The sequence below is a fragment of the Nipponia nippon genome, unplaced genomic scaffold (genome assembly GCF_047370975.1).
Source record: "Nipponia nippon isolate SJK-2023a ecotype South Korea unplaced genomic scaffold, ASM4737097v1 scaffold_5, whole genome shotgun sequence".
In the NCBI taxonomy this organism is placed as follows: domain Eukaryota; kingdom Metazoa; phylum Chordata; class Aves; order Pelecaniformes; family Threskiornithidae; genus Nipponia; species Nipponia nippon.
The window spans coordinates 26652265-26668527 of NW_028262369.1; the positions used below are offsets into that span (position 1 = coordinate 26652265).

Consider the following 16263-nt stretch of genomic DNA (forward strand, 5'->3'; position numbering starts at 1 on the left):
AGTGCTAGAGACAGGCTAAGACTCAGTGCCTGTCCTGATGAGCTGGTCTTCTGCACTCGGTATGACAGCAGACCTTGAGAGATGATTGGCAAAATTCACATTTAATGCCAGATACACAGGTAAAACTTTCTTTAAAAAACAAAACCCAGAAGCCAAGTTGAGGCTGCCTCTGTAGTCGGAGAGAGGGACAGGCACCTACCGAGCAGGATGCGTCCCACTGAACTCTCTTAGCTGCCGACCTCATGCTGGGCAGACCTGCCGTTCCCCAGGGACTTGGGGAGCTCAAACAACGAGGCAGTTGATTTTTTTAGACAGTACAGTGAGAGTGGAGGAATCCCATCGCAGGGGATGTTGGCAGGCAGGTGGTTGGATTTTGCAGTCATAGAAGTCTGTTTGTGTGAGGAAAGCACTGCGCATGCAGAATCAGACCTGGCTGCTGTTGAAAGCCTCATGACTTAAATGAGTCTGTTGTTACGCCTTGCGTGGGCCAGGTCTGCATTCCTCGTGCACCCGTAAGTCCTGGTACTGCCAGAGGGGGGTTCAGGAATGCGGGCTTAGGGGCTTATAAAATTCATAAAATCGAAATAAAAGAGACAGCCCAAAATCTTAATTCAGTGACGTATGCTTATCAAACACCTCCTCCAGGATTTTTAGTGTATTAGTATTTCTCAGTTTCATGCTAATTGGGAAATATGCAACCTGCCTAACAATATAAAGAAAAATGAACTGCTGATGTGCAATGTGTTGATGTCAAATGGTTGGCTGTAATTGCCCTAAACCCCAACAATATGAAGGATGTATTGCCTTTATACTGTGGCTTACTTTTCTAGATGTTTTCTTTTTCCCGTTCTGAACCTTATTACCTTTTCTTCTCCTACACACCAGCAATTGTACAATAGTCTGGCTAAAGCCTAAATGCTTTTTTGTAATACAAATAATAAAACAAGTACAAGTAATTTTTCCCAGGATTCAAATGAAATATCATGTAGAAGTGTCACTTTGCAAACATAAATTGTTCAGACTTCAAAAACTGGCAGATCCTTGTTCTGTTACAGGTATCTTCCATTATTTTGTTACCACAAAGGGAAAAAAACAGCTTCTAACAATTTAAATCTGTAAACTGGCTATATGAACTGGAATTCTTTAGGAAGTTGAGAGCTCAGTCCTATGGGTTACTTTTTATGTACACAAATAGTTCTGTTGAGTTTAATAAAACTCCTTGCATGAGTCATGTTACTCATGAGCAAGTATTTGCAGGATCAGGGCTTTACATTGTAGCTACAAAAGAGAATTAAAAATTAATCCAATCAAGAGTTCGCTAGAAAAAACAAAGCACCAAATCAGATATTTTGATTCCTGTGTTGGGTGAACCAACTCATGTGCTTAGGTTACTGATATTCATAACAGTTTGGAGCCTCATATGCCTCCTGCCATGTCCCCAACATTAGACTCAGTGTGCTATAAAACATTGATGCTATTTAAAGAGTGGTGTGACTATTTACTCCCCTCCAGAAGGGATACATATCCTCACAGGATCCTTTTTCTCATAACATGTTTTTCAATAAAATTTTCCCAATTTTGTAGTCAGTTGGGAAGAAAGAACATTTCACAATGTTCATAAGGCTTGTAGATGTTTTGACCAGACGTAAGATTTCCTATTGATAGTATTAAATGCTTTGGAATGAAATGTTTTGGGTTTTCCATCTGTAGGCTGTCTGAGATGTCAGCAGCCAATATGACCTGGTCTTTCCCTTTCAGGTCTATAAATAAAAGGCAGCTTGTTTAACTGATCTTGCAGCAGAGAGCAGAGGTGTATATTAATGAGCTTTCTCTAATGGCACACTGGACCTATTTAGCACTACAACCGTCAAGGCTTCTCTTTTTCAGTCATAACTCATTTCCTAAGAAAATGTCAGTTATTGCTTCACCTTATGGTCTGAACTGTTTAGTTTATAGTTTATTTCTTCTGATCTGTACCACTGACAGATATTGTAGACATGACTGTGATTAAATACGCTTATGAAAATGGTAAACTTTTGATAATATAAACCCTCTTGGGAACAGGCAGGCATTTCTGCATGGCAACATTCTCAGGTGCATTCAAATATAACGTGGAAGCAAAGAAAAAACATTTTAAGCAATTACAGTTATTAGATTAAATTGTTTTGTTGGGAAAATTGTGATGTGTTTAGATCTGTGAGATAATTTAGTGTTTTCATAAATATGCCCTTTAAATGCATGATATTGCAGCAGTTACACTCCAGTGAGATTTTAGTGTAAAATAAAGATAACATATGTATTTCCATATGGTAGTGAACTAATTTAGTTCCGTAAATTTCTACAACATATTTTTTCCTGGTAGAAGCCCTATTCTAAAAGCAGCAGTCGTTATAAAATCCAATAATTGCATCATGCTATTTACCGTAATCATGTGGCATTGTTTTGTGTCTGTGCTCAGATGTGTGTAGCCTAGCAGTGTCTGAAGCACACATTAACAATCTCACAATAAAGACAAAAGTAGTAATTGCAAGATAATTATTATTTTTATTGATGAACTTGTTTAAGAGCTCTGTTGACATTTACAGACTTTGAGGATCATGCAGCGTTTGTTACAGTTATCCCAGGCATCAAACGTCAACAAAATGTTTAAGATTGAAGGATTAAGCAGTGACAGATTGGGGCCACATGTCTAGGAGATACTGTAAGTGGCCTTCTCAGTTGATCAAATAGCTCTTACCATCCTAAAGCCCTTTGGAAATTGAACATTTGTTCTTTGTAGTTGAAGCTGAGACACTTCTGGGATTGATGGATCTTCCTGGAGGTTATTTGAGAAGAATGAGCACCCCATTTATCCAGGAGTAGTTTTATTTTGTGTATATTTAAATATAAATACACTCCAAGTAGCAAGGGTAGGTGGAAGGGTTAAAAGTGTTGGTGAGTAGCAATGAAGCCCAAGAATTACCTTACAAAGTCATCCTAACACAGTTTCCTCAGCAACCCAGTTGAAGTTATCTTGTCCTTGTACAACTGTACAGGAGAGACACTTCCGCTTTGGGGAAGCTGGGTCTCAGCAGTGCTGTCTCCACAGGTGGACTTGTAGGGAAAAACTGCAAGGGACACAGTCAGCAGATCCAGCAAGAAATGACAGAGCTGAAACAGGTTTTCCTGGAGTTCTTCAAAGTGGAGACCTTTCTGCAGCTCTGAGTGGATTTTCTCAGCCCCATGCTTGTCAGCTCTTGGCACCTCCTCTCCTTGAAAATACAAGTGCTGGAGTCATATCATTCTCTTTGCTGGTGTATTCTCCCACCTTATGTGTTTAGAATGAATTTATCACAGCATTGCAACTGTCCCACTATCTGTTATCCAGCTTAATAGACCTGGATAATATAAAAAATATAAATTAGGAAATTATAATATAAATAAGAAAAGTCCTTAAAGTCCAGCCACATGTGGTGACGGAGGAACATTAATGTTGAAGGCATTAGACCTTTGGATTATGTGTTAGTACCAAAAAAAAAGCTGTTGTCGGCAGTAAAAGTATAATAAACCCCTATTTGAGTGCTGCTGCTTACATTGTAGCTCTGAGCATTTATGGTAGGGCCTGTTCCTTCTCTTCCTGAAGTCCCGATCCAGCATCCAGCAAACTCTTAAACATATGTGCTTTCATGTGTTTTAAATTAAGCTTGTATTTAGATGTTTTAGGACATTTGCCACTGGCATTTTTGCTACTGACATCAATGAGAATGGAGCTGGACCTTTAATTAGTTTGGATTATTCTGCATACTTTCCTACTTTGCATTAGGCTGTAGATATGGAGCTGAAGACTGGTAATCGATTAGAAAAACATTCTGAGGCTCAAGAGCCTCCATTTGTGACTGAACAACTGAGAAATTACTTCTGTGACCTAACAGGTCTTCCAGGCCTGAGACAACATGGAGACATGAAGGAGCAGGTTGTGGAGTGTCACTGTAGTGATTCTGGAGCCAACGGGGTATAAAGTGTCCCAAGGACCCAGTAACAAGGAACGTTGCTATATAATGCCCTTCTGGGCCAGGTTTTTCGATGCCTGTATGCAAGAACTGGAAACTCCTTTGGAGAGGGGAGTGGAGTACGTAGAAGGGACTCGTGACAGTCAGGGGAGAGTCTGCTCAGGTAGGGGGCAAGGAATGGCACACATGGGGGGACAGCATGAACAACTGAAGGGAAAAGCTTGGTCTTGCTGCTCACCTGGGATTCGAGTGAATGAGGTCACAGAGCTGAGCTGCAAAATAATTTTGTAGACTCTGGGCCTGATTCTCACCCTACCTTGTGGTTATATATTGGTGAGTAAAACTGAGAAGAGCTGGTCTATTGCACTGAAAATGAAAGGGATATTAGTTTGAAGGGGATGATATGACACTGTAGACACAACACTAATCAAAGGAGACTGAAGAAAGGTAAAGAGAAAGGAGAGGGGAGGGGAGGGGAGAGGAGAGGAGAGGAGAGGAGAGGAGAGGAGAGGAGAGGAGAGGAGAGGAGAGGAGAGGAGAGGAGAGGAGAGGAGAGGAGAGGAGAGGAGAGGAGAGGAGAGGAGAGGAGAGGAGAGGAGAGGAGAGGAGAGGAGAGGAGAGGAGAGGAGAGGAGAGGAGAGGAGAGAGGAAGATGGGGAACAAAGTGGAAACAAGTGATCCTCAGAACATTAACTCCATTTGTCAGAGACTGACTATAGAATGTCTTATGAGAACTATGGATTTGCCAAACTCTGGTTTATTTTTCATGGACTTCAGCATATTTGCACATTTCAGATTGCTTCATTCTGAGTCCTTGACAGATTTTTAGTGGTGATTAAGAAGAAAGTTTGTTTCTTTTTAAGCCTTGGTGGCTTGGTCACTTCCAAAACTCCCCCACCTCCCTGCACCAGCTCAACTGTTCAGAGGGGAGTCATGGCCAAAAAACAAACTCCCGAAGCCATAGACTGCATGTCTCCAGGTGATTCTGTGGATCTATCGTGATAGTTGTGATGGGGAAAGGTGGAAATACATACATATCAGACAGTTGTCTGCACACATCATAGACTCAAATGTGCCATTCAGACAGATTAAATATCTGCCCAGGGAGTGAAATATTTAAGGCAGTAAAAGCCATAGTGATCCTTTCATGTATGAGTGGCAGGGAAAGCCAAAATTTGCAGTCTACCAGGAAACCCTCTGTGTGGGTGCCTGTGTGTTGGAGTGCATTGTTGTGCTTAATTTGTAGTGTGCAGAGCCTATCTGCATCCAAAGACAGAACACAGCCTGCAAAATGAAGTGCTAGCTTGAGAATCCAGATCACTTTGTTCACTGTGTTGAGATACTTAAAACACGCTGGTCGGAGCAGGGCATGCCTCCAGTCTAGGCTCCATCTGCATCTGCTCTCCCTTCCCATCCCTCTGCCTGCAATGCTGAGTCAGAAGTTTGCACACACCAATGTATATGAGGTGTGTGCGTAACAAATAGAATGTGACAGGGGATTGGCAAGACTGTAGTTTCTGTCGTGCCATCTGAGGAACCACAGGTAGTGAACAAAATCCTGACTCAGCAGAAGGAAGTGACAAAGCACTCACTAATTCTGTGAGGGTCAGGTTTTCACTCTTTATGAGCAAGAATCGTACAAAAAAAATCTGGCTTCCAGAAAAAGTAGTTTTAAGACACACCAATCTTCTTTCCAAATTGTTGTTAGTGTTGATGTGAAGGTGAACTGGGTTGTGTTTTTCAAATACATTCTTTGAACTCTTGCATCATAGAGGAGCCAGGGTTTTTTATCTGTATAGAGACACTAGAAGATCTGCAGAGCCATGAAGCTGCAATGCAGAGTGGGCAAAGTATATGCACACCACCACACGTGAGTATGTGTGCATAGAAGTATTTGTGCACATGCGTAAGTATCTGAGTGCATTTTATGGGTTTGCTGGTGCATGAATGTGCATATGCACGTATTTGTGCTCACCTGAGCTAGTTTCCAAAGCCCATCTTAGAGACAGTGCCTCTGCTGCAGTCACCTGTTGTCTGTAACACTGAAACTTATCAGTGAGCAATGCAAAACATCCTTCCCTTGGCCTAGTAGCTGGAAATTTTAATTATTTATTTATCCAGATTTAATTTGAAACAGTGACTTTCGTTATGAATGCTATGCAGTGTTTTATTACTGAGTTCTCTAATGAAACGGGTGCTTAAGAAGTCAGAATTGCTCAGGTTACTGGTTGTATAAATGCTGAGAACAGATCTGAATGATACAGCTAGTAAAGAAAAGGGTGCAGAATAACAGCAGAGTTCCTTTGGATTGATCTTCAAATGGATCAGGTCTTCCTGTAATAGTCTGTGCTCATCTGCTCCAGTGTATAGTATTTCAGACATCTGAAACCAGGTTCTTACCCACCACAAATAGCTTCTCTTGCTCTCTGTCTGTAGCAGCTAATTGTTATTGGCCACAGTTGTTCCTCTGCCAATTAACATCTAAGAGAACTCATCAGAACACTTGTTCTTTCTTTACATTTTCTGTTCAGACACCGTGTCTTTAAGCATTCAGTACTTCAGACAGAACGTGTGAGATATTTATAACCCTTGTATTATTATTGAGTATGTCTTCAGTGGCAGATTAAATGAACAGCACAAAATGTTGTGTTTCATCCATAAATTTCAACAGATGTTTGAATGTTGGTTGATTTATTGCATGTCCAATTTGGATCTTACACTGTTCTCATTGTGGCTGCATATGGTTTATTTAATAGTACTTTACAATGATTTTTTATGACTTTTTCAGTTTGAAGGGTGCAACAAGGCATTTTCTAGGCTTGAGAACCTTAAGATTCACCTCCGGAGTCATACTGGGGAGAAGCCATACCTGTGTCAGCATCCTGGCTGCCAGAAAGCTTTCAGCAACTCCAGCGACCGGGCAAAGCATCAGCGAACACACCTGGATACCGTAAGCATGATTTCATACTGGGAGTTGCACTGAGTTTTCCAATGGTCCTTGTACACAATCTGTTCTGCAACTGGAGGGTGACTTTTCCTTTTCACGAGGAGCATCTCAGACAACTTGGCTATCGGCAACTGTACTTTTGTTTTGAATTGTACATGCTTTGGGAAATGAAAAAGTCTTGATCACAGAAAGGCAAATTCAGCTGTCTTAGTCATGCTGAGGAGTAAGTTACTCAAGAATAGGTTACTCAGAAATAAGTTACTCAGCAAACTCTCCCATTGTTCTTGTTCCAGTAAGAGGAGCAGTATAATAAGGTATAGTATGGGTGAAAGCTGAGTCATTGTGGCCATACTAAATGTGTGTCATTGTCTTGCTTCCTATCCTGTGTTGCTTCAATAAAGTCTGTTCTGAATGAATGCAAAAGCAGTTCTGACATCTCAGTGGAAGGTAAATGCATCTCAGTTTTGGACATAGTTTTGTAAAGCTAAAAATATATCTGTCTTATAACTATATGACACTTGTGAAGTACCCACCATCAGAATTAACTGTAAGAAACAAATTCTTTTCTTATGTACAGCTGGTAGATTCTGGCTCAACTCTACAAGTCTTCTTACTTGTCTTGCAGAGAAGATGGGAGCCTGTCTAGTGTCTTAGGCTCCGATAAAATTAAATCACCATATTATGGGGAAAGAAAGTAAGTAGACAAGTTTGTAGACCAGTTAAGTCCTCAGCATAAAGCTTGTAAAGAATAACAGGCAGAGTTGTTCCTTTGTCTTTTCCAAAGAAGTGAATATATCGTTTAATGTTTGGCCAAGTGTTTATGGGGCAGAACTTTTGAGTTTAATTGATATTTACTTTTTAAGCAGTTACACATTTCAGACAGTGCAGCATTAAGGAATGTCTAATGTACATTATGCCTTGCAAAAACAAACAAGTGAGAGAAGCAAGTCAGTCACATTTTCCAAACCAAAGCACACTTACAATAACAATGTTTTATTTATTTGAAAGTCAACCTGAGATATTTGAATTTGTAATTAGTCCTAATGCGTCTCTCTTGAAAGTGGATATACTAAATTGGGTGCACAGTTTTGAAACGTAACTGCTTGAATCTAATAGATATATTTTTTTATTAGCCAAAGTCACAAATGGAATGCCACTTATTAGTTTTAAAAGAGCATTCAAATGGTTACCAAATTAAGCAAAAATTCTTATGTCTGTTGATCTGTGCATTATTGAAGACAAATCTCTTAACTTTCTATTTTCTTTTCTTCTCTCTTTATCTCTGTCTTCATTATCTGAAATGCTCATAAATCAGGAAAAAGGTACAGTAATCTTTTTCTACTAACTTTCTTAGATGTCTAAAAACATCCTCCATGCTATTCTGTTGCAGGTTCTTTAAAACTGTTTCTGTAGTCCTACAACACAGTAACTAACTTCCACTTACCTGGTTTAATTGAAGTCCGATGGTTTAGCTTTGTGTATTGTGTGCTTATGTGAATGTGAAAAATAACAGAGCTACAGGATGGTGCTACTGTAAAGACTGCACATTGCATTAGCTCAGTGGACAAAATAACTGCCTGGAATGTCAAAGCAAATAGCTACAAACCTTTTCAAGGGCAGTCAGATTTTCATCTAGTTTCCGTATCACTCAGTTGAATGATTCTATCGCTAATTTGAATGACATCAACAATTTGAAAAATACTCTGCTAGTTTTTCTGCTAAGGGATTTGTTAAAGTTTTCCATAGTTTTTCCTCAGGTGTCAGTTCTCTGTGTTCCAGACACTCTCAATAAATCTGCTTTGCCCTGTAACTTTCTGGGTAGGTGCTGCGTTAGCCTGTAAGGTCACGAATTGGTGAATGATTCTATTATTCCTTCAGAAATTTCCTGCTGGCTGGACAGAGCAGCAATACTTATCCTCTGGAGGTGCTTACAAAGAAAAGGGGTTTATAGAGACTGCTTATTCCTTATTGAGTACATTTGGAATTGGTTTTAAGGCTTCTCAATATAGGTCACTCCATCATTTATCTTCTCCAAAAGGAGAATCTGTAAATCATTTCAGAGACTTACTGGTGTATGCTAGTTTGATCGAATCTCTACTAAATCATCTGGAAGTAGATCCTTCTCCTAGGTAGAAGCAAAACAAAGGGAACGTATCTGTCTGTCCTGGTTTCAGCTGGGATAGAGTTAGTTTTCTTCTTAGTAGCTGGTAGAGCGCTGTGTTTTGGATTTAGGATGAGAATAATGTTGATAACGCACTGATGTTTTGGTTCTTGCTGAGCAGAGTTTACACTAGTCAAGGACTTTTCAGCTTCTTGTGCTCTGCCAGGTGCACAAGAAGCTGGGAGGGAGCATAGCTAGGACAGCTGACCCAGACTGGCCAAAGGGCTATTCCATACCATATGACGTCATGCTCAGTATATAAGCTGGGGGAAGAAGAAGGAAGGGGGGGACGTTCGACGTGATGGCGTTTGTCTTCCCAAGTAACTGTTACGCGTGATGGAGCCCTGCTTTCCTGAGGATGGCTGAACACCTGCCTGCCGATGGGAAGTAGTGAATGAATTCCTTGCTTTGCTTTGCTTGCGCGCGCGGCTTTTGCTTTACCCATTAAACTGTCTTTATCTCAACCCATGAGTTTACTCACTTTTACTCTTCCGATTCTCTCCCCCATCCCACCGCGGGGGAGTGAGCGAGCGGCTGTGTGGTGCTTAGTTGCTGGCTGGGGTTAAACCACGACACTGTCCTTGTGGTAAAAAGGGCATGTCATCACTCCTCCAGGAGCAGGGCAGCTTGTTTAAAGGACCTCACAGTCACTTCTGCCAAAACCGGAGGGTTTTTTTCCCTTTTGTGCATCCTCTTTCTGAAAGCAAGGGGATAAAAGAACATGACACTGAGGTCATGACAAACCAGTTTTCTACCTTTGGGAAGGCACCAAAAGGACTTACTAGTCCAAGTGAGAAGGCTAAGGTAATGTTCACAGATAAGGCAAGAAAACAGAGAAAAAAGGAATGTTCCGCTCAACTTTAAAACTTTGTGAGCTTTGACATGCAGCGCTATTTTGCTATCACTTAAGTCAGTGGTTACTTAATAACAAGTGCCAGAGTCCCTTTGTTCAACTTGGTAACTGTACATTCATTTGGACGAGGTTGTACTGTAACAGAGAGATAGTGTTTCATTTGTTGCGAGTAGGCATAACTAAGAGAAGAACTTGGTGAGGCTTTCAGTCATTGGGACTCCAGAATCAGTGGTTAAATTGGAGCATCTTTCCCCCTGCCATGAGAAGCGTGTAGTGGAACTGCCTGCCCAGACCCAGATGGTTTTCCCAGGAAAGACTGCCCATACTGTGCCACATAGAAGTGGCAAGGTCTGCTGCATGCCAGAATCAGCTGGAAAGGCCTTCCCGACAAAATCAACAGTGGATTTTTCTTTCTTTATTGATTTGCTTAGCTGTTAATGTTTGATGCAGATTGTTTGGTTAGGAGTTACAAAAAGAAGGATATTGCTATGGTTATTCAAAACAGGAACAAGATATGAAGGAAATAAAATGTGTGCTGTGCCACAAGTTTTGCTCTGCTGTATATGGAAGAGTTGTTGTAAAAACTATGTAAATCAGAACTCAAAACCAGAGCTTCTATATTTATAATTATACTGGGTGATCTCAGGATCACTTTGTCTACTATAAAGGCTAGAAAAAAAGTAATGCTCTCAAAACCCATCCAGTTACATCTCATTAGCATTTAATTCAGCCCAGTTATCAGTATCCAACATGACAGAGTATAGATGTGTCGAGTGCTCTCAGTGCTTGCATGGAGTGCAAAATCAGAGCGATCAATGCGGTTCTTCTGTTTGCATCATGTCTGGCTTGTGTATATAGAGAAGACAGAGCAAATCTGGAAACTGCAAACAGAGCAAACAGCTCAGGCTTAACACTGTGTTTCACAGAGACAGCCATCCTTCAGCGCTCTGTATGCTGATTGTAGAGATGCAGAGGAATATGAAATCTTTTTGCTTTGCTCCATTTACAGAAACCCTACGCCTGTCAGATTCCTGGCTGCTCCAAACGCTACACTGACCCCAGCTCTCTGCGCAAACATGTGAAAGCTCATTCGGCCAAAGAACAACAGGTGCATAAGAAGGTAAGATCCAAAAGTGACACATCTCCAGATCTCCTCGATATAGTTATTTTTAATTTACCTTTAGCTTATATATTTTCAAGTTAGAGTTCTTCTGCAATATCACTAGAAGAAAACTTAAGTTGAGAAAATTTTCCTGTTGGTTTTTAATCACTATTGTTAACTAGTCCACTTTATAGTTTTGCACTTTCAAGGCTACCACCCTGTAATTTCAGTTTGCCCCACGCTTTCTCTCCAAGCATTTCTTTCCTGTTCGTCTTTCATACACAAGCCCAAATTCTGCTGTCATTCGCATAAAATCTCCATGCATTGAGTCTCTCCAATCAGCTAGTAAATACATGTTGGCAGATCATCTAAAACACAAATGAAACTAAGCCAGCATACTATGGAAATGTCAGGAAAGGAGCACTTGTAATAGATGAGAATGAAAACCCCCCACTTTTCCCACCACATCTGTATTTTAAATGCATTTATAAATCATTCCAAACCCAGACTGCTAGTTATGTTTTCACTACTATTAGATTCAAATAAGTATTTTTGTTTCTGTGGGCTAAATCCTGAACTCATTATTAAATGGGGATGCTTACAGACACCAGCCCAGGAACAGAGACTTGTTTATTACACATCTGTACACACAGTTTGCAAAAAGATGATTAGGACTCCACAGAGCTCGTCTGTGACAGAACAGACCATGAGCATACTTCAAGCCCAGGAGTGGAAGGGGATGCAAGCCTTAGCAAGCAATTACAATTAGTTCAATAAGCAGCAATGACGTATTCCCCCAGCTGCCTCGCCACTGCCAAGAGCATCATACATGAGACAGCAAGGCATGTTTAAAGGATGGAGGACAGAGCAGAAATGACAGCCTGGCAAGATAGAGCTAGGGAGCAGCTAGTTTGGAAAAATGTCAAAGGTAAGAACTAGAAGTACTGGAGACCAAAGAGAGGAACATATAGAGAGAAGAGACAATAGCAGAACCCAGGTCATTTTAGTTGCAGAATTTGGGACGAGCCATGATGGAGTGAGGTGGATGTCAAAAAGGCCTGATTTTCCTGCTTGAATATAACTGTGATGAGTTCATACTCATTTCTCCTTGCGTCAGCCATGCTCCCTGTCTTACACCCCTTCCCTCCTGCTACTTCTCAGCATGAATTATATCCCATGCAGTTTTCAAATGGCTAGATTCACCAGTCTGAACTTACAGTCCCCTTTCCTAGGACAGTTGTTTGTCCCCCAATTCTTCCTGTAACCCTTCTCTGTGTCAGGTGCATGCCATCTGAGTAACAGTTTCTACAATGTCCGTGTCCAGAGTTGTGCACACTATTTCAAATAGTCTGTCAAGAAACACTCATTACATGTGGAGCTTTGTGCCTGGGAGGAAGAGTATTCATACCTAGCACCCATCCAGATGCCCACAGAATCAAGTTGTTGTCTCTGCATATATCAGGTCCAGTCAGAACTCTTATTTAGCCTGGCAGGACTGGAAAGGACCGCCTAGTTTTCAAGCCTGATTTTGTATTATCAGGCCATGTGGTTTTACTACAGCTCTCTAGAAGGTTCCAGAGGGTGTGCTGTGCACATGCCTCCCACACCACAGGCTGCAAAATTCCCAATCCTTCCCTAGAGCAACCTTTAGGTCTTAATGAGAGTAAGAGTCAGAAAGCCATAGCAGTAATTGGCCACAGAAAGAGGTTGACTGTGGCACCAGTCTTTTGCAATAGCAAGATCTTTGCGACAGGAATATTTTGTTATATGAAGTTCTCAGCTGATTGTGGAAAGCAACCATGCTCCCTATTCCAAAGGAGAGAACCCCCCATCTTTCCTTCCTGTGGTTGCTGACATACTTTTTGGGGGAAGGAAGGAGGAAATTATTTCCTAATACCAAACATGAGTATAATTTGTTCAGCTCTGCGTACTGGGCTGAATGCATTAACATGTTATCATCCTTTACATCTGGACAAAGGAACAGTCCCCACTGTTATACCCTGTCACCTGCTGAGGCCTGTTTCCAATTCTACGGAGGAAGGTGGGAAAAAGCCTGAATCCAAACTTTGCATTAAGGGGCACAAAGTACTTCCTGCATAAGCAGCAGGAGGCCTTAAGCATCGAATCAATACAGGACAAATGCGGTACACACAAATTGCAAACTCAAGCTGCTCGGACATACCAAGATGTCAAATATCCAGGGTTCCATATCTCTTAATCTCCTGGCTTGAGGAATTTTCCTGCATGCATATACATACCCTCCCATAGCCTTATCAAGTCTATCTTAAAATAATGTTAGTTCCTTGCCTCCCACACCTTATTTGGTAGACCAATCTAAATCTGCACTCCTCCAGTGGTTTGAAATCATCTTCAGATTTCCTGTCTCATTTAGCCATGATAACTTTATGAATACTTGATCCTGTGTCTTTTTTCCTTGAACTTAAAAGGCATCTGAAAAAGCAGCAGATTTAAAGTATATTTTGATCAGGCTCTCTTAAAAGGGACCAAAGCAAATCTGACTCATAATGAAACAATAAAACCCCCCAAATATTTCACTTAAATATACTATAGGGAAAAAAACACTTTCACAACTAAGTAAACCTCAGTGTTATTGAAACGGTAACAGTCTACTTTGGAAAAAAGGGGAAAAGACTGGTTATACTCACTTGCTCATTTTTGGTTATAATTCGGCAAAGTCAGTTGTCTCTTGGTATCAGCTTCCCAGGAGTTCTGAGTGGAAATGACTTGGCCAAGAAAGAAAAATTAACAGGCTGCTCTGCCCACATGTCTTGGTTGAGATATGCTAGCAAAATGTGCCATCTCTGATATAAAATAAAATGCCTGAGCTTAGACTTACATCAAAGGAATTCTGAATATTTAGTTCATAGCCTAGAAGATGACTGCAGTGGTAATATTTGGTTTTTCTGAAAGGCTGTACAGGAACAAAATAGGACAACGTTAGCTGTTAATGCAGTAGTAGTTTAAGTTTAATTGGCTGCAGATGCACTTTCTGATCCAAATGTTAGATGTTTATCTTGAACCAACAAATGGCTGTATAGCAGAATTCTAAGTAGGTTTGCCTGGACCTTTTATTTAGGATAACCAAACCCAGGGGAGATCGGTATGCAAAACTGTAAACGTAAAGACAATAACTATTTATTAATGGCTATAGAATATGATGGCTGTTTGTGTAATGTGAGCACTATATTATGACAAAAGCTTGGCAACATCAGCATGTTTGAAAGAGAATTAGAAATGCTTTTCTTTCTTAATTCTCCTCTCCTGCTGTTTTTAATATGATCGACATTGTGGTTTTCAAGAGTTTGCTTCAGACACTTTTGCCAGAACTTTAATTTACATGAACAGCTGATGTATTGGTGATACCTCTTGTACATTACTGACAGCGTCTTTTTCCACCAGTTCTAATCTGATAAGCACAAACACTTTTCTTTCCCTATCAAATGTCTTTCCAAGTGTCACAGCTACAAAGCAATGCAATCCTTTTGCCACAGAACCCAACAAACTACAGAAAGCCTGAAAATATGCAGTTAAATTAGTCAGGAAGGTTTGAAGAAACACAGAGTACATTACATTATTTTCTGAAGCAAACTGTTGTTGATTTAAGATTAGCATACTTAACTTGTGCGCTTAAAAAAACCAAAATTATCTCTAATTAAAAATACCAACTAATAGATACATCATTAATTACACCAAGTTCCTAAGAATGACATTTTGTTCCTTTCTTCTGTACATAATCTTTAAGCAAAGAGACATATGAATTTAATTAGAAGTCATTTGGTTTACTTTGAAATAAAATGTTTGTTTTATCCTCCTCTTGTAGCTAAATTCATGTACTGATATCGAACAAGATGTACTAAGTGAATGCTTAGCTATACAACAACTCCACACATCTTCACAACACATTTTGGATGGGAAGTGTGGTAGATCTGTAGGTCATCATGATTTAATTACAGGTAAGAATACTTCTAATCAGTATGGTGCTAAATATGTCATATAATACAGGATTTAAAACAGAAAAGCTTATGGATCTGATTTGCCACTATGGAAGATTAAAAAAAAAAAAACCAAACCAAATAAAATGAAATAATTTTGTGAGTTGTTTGATAAGGCCTGATTTTTTTTTTTTTTCCCCAGAGTTAAGTCAGCCAAATAACTCCTATTAATTTCACGTGAAGGGGGTAGCAGCCCTGCTGAAAGTCAACCTCTATCCATTTGTACTCTTTTAAGAAATTTACCTTGGCTTCAGCAGAATGCAGGTGCATGAGCTTTGATGAAGCCAAATGCTTTGCTCTAGCAAAGACAAAGGCACGCAGCAATAAGGTTTTCCATCTCTTCAGGAGCTGCAGAAAAGTTGTATTATCTGTGTATTAGGATGCACTGTGTGATTATAACAAATAATATGGTGATGTATGAATGGAGCAAAAGCTTGAATTTGAAATGTCAAACATGTTGTTTTAATTATCTTTTCTAGTATTTAATCTTTCTTTCATTCCTTCTTGTCTGTCTTTTCTTTCTTTCTTGTGGTTTGAACAAGAGCTGGCCCCTTTCAGGGACTTTAGACTGTTCTATAAATTTTATAGGAAGAGAAAAAGATGCTTCCATTCCCTTCTGCTGGAAATAAGACCTAGATTCACAACTTCTGAACCTCAGCAGAGGATCCTGAATCAGGGATGTAGCAATCTCATGTTCTTTGTTTAGCCAGCAGAGAGAAAGAGGAACTCTCAAAGGCCATCAGTTTAATTGTAATCTGCCTCTCCCTGTGAAGGCACCCATGTCCCTCCACTGATTCTAGAGATTAGAGTGGGGAACCTTTCACCTGTCACTGTTTTCACTTTCACATCTCTTTCTGTCTATGTAACTATTTAGCCCATTTTAAATTGTCATGTTCATTTTATTCTTGGCTCCAGCAACATCATGTATCAGTGAGTTGCAAAGCCCACACTTTTTGAAAAAATACTTCCTTGATTAATTTTGCATGTGCAACTTTCAGATGATGTTCAATGGGAAGAATACATACATAGACTCTTACTTGGCCTGCTTTGGTGGAACCTACTTTTGGAGAACCATTCACGTTACTGCCTTTGAAACTTCTCTAACTCTGTAATATCCATTTCAGGATGGGATAACCAATACTACGCACAAAATTCCAGATTACACCGTTCACTTGTTTTATAAGCTGTCATTGTTGCG

The 16263-nt window shown here is 40.1% G+C and overlaps 1 protein-coding gene across 7 annotated transcripts in view; it reads left to right on the plus strand.

The window, feature by feature from the left end:
• The window catches only part of GLIS1 (GLIS family zinc finger 1), a 207664-nt gene that overhangs the window by 158084 nt on the left and 33317 nt on the right, over positions 1-16263 (plus strand). For all 7 annotated transcript variants that reach the window (XR_015698973.1, XM_087733114.1, XM_087733116.1 and 4 more), the window contains 3 exons: positions 6778-6939; positions 10960-11070; positions 14894-15026. Coding sequence is in view for 6 of the 7 variants with exons in the window: in XM_087733114.1 (XP_087589240.1) it covers positions 6778-6939; positions 10960-11070; positions 14894-15026 (406 nt within the window). In the remaining variant the exon portion in view is untranslated. The remainder of the gene's footprint in view (positions 1-6777; positions 6940-10959; positions 11071-14893; positions 15027-16263) is intronic.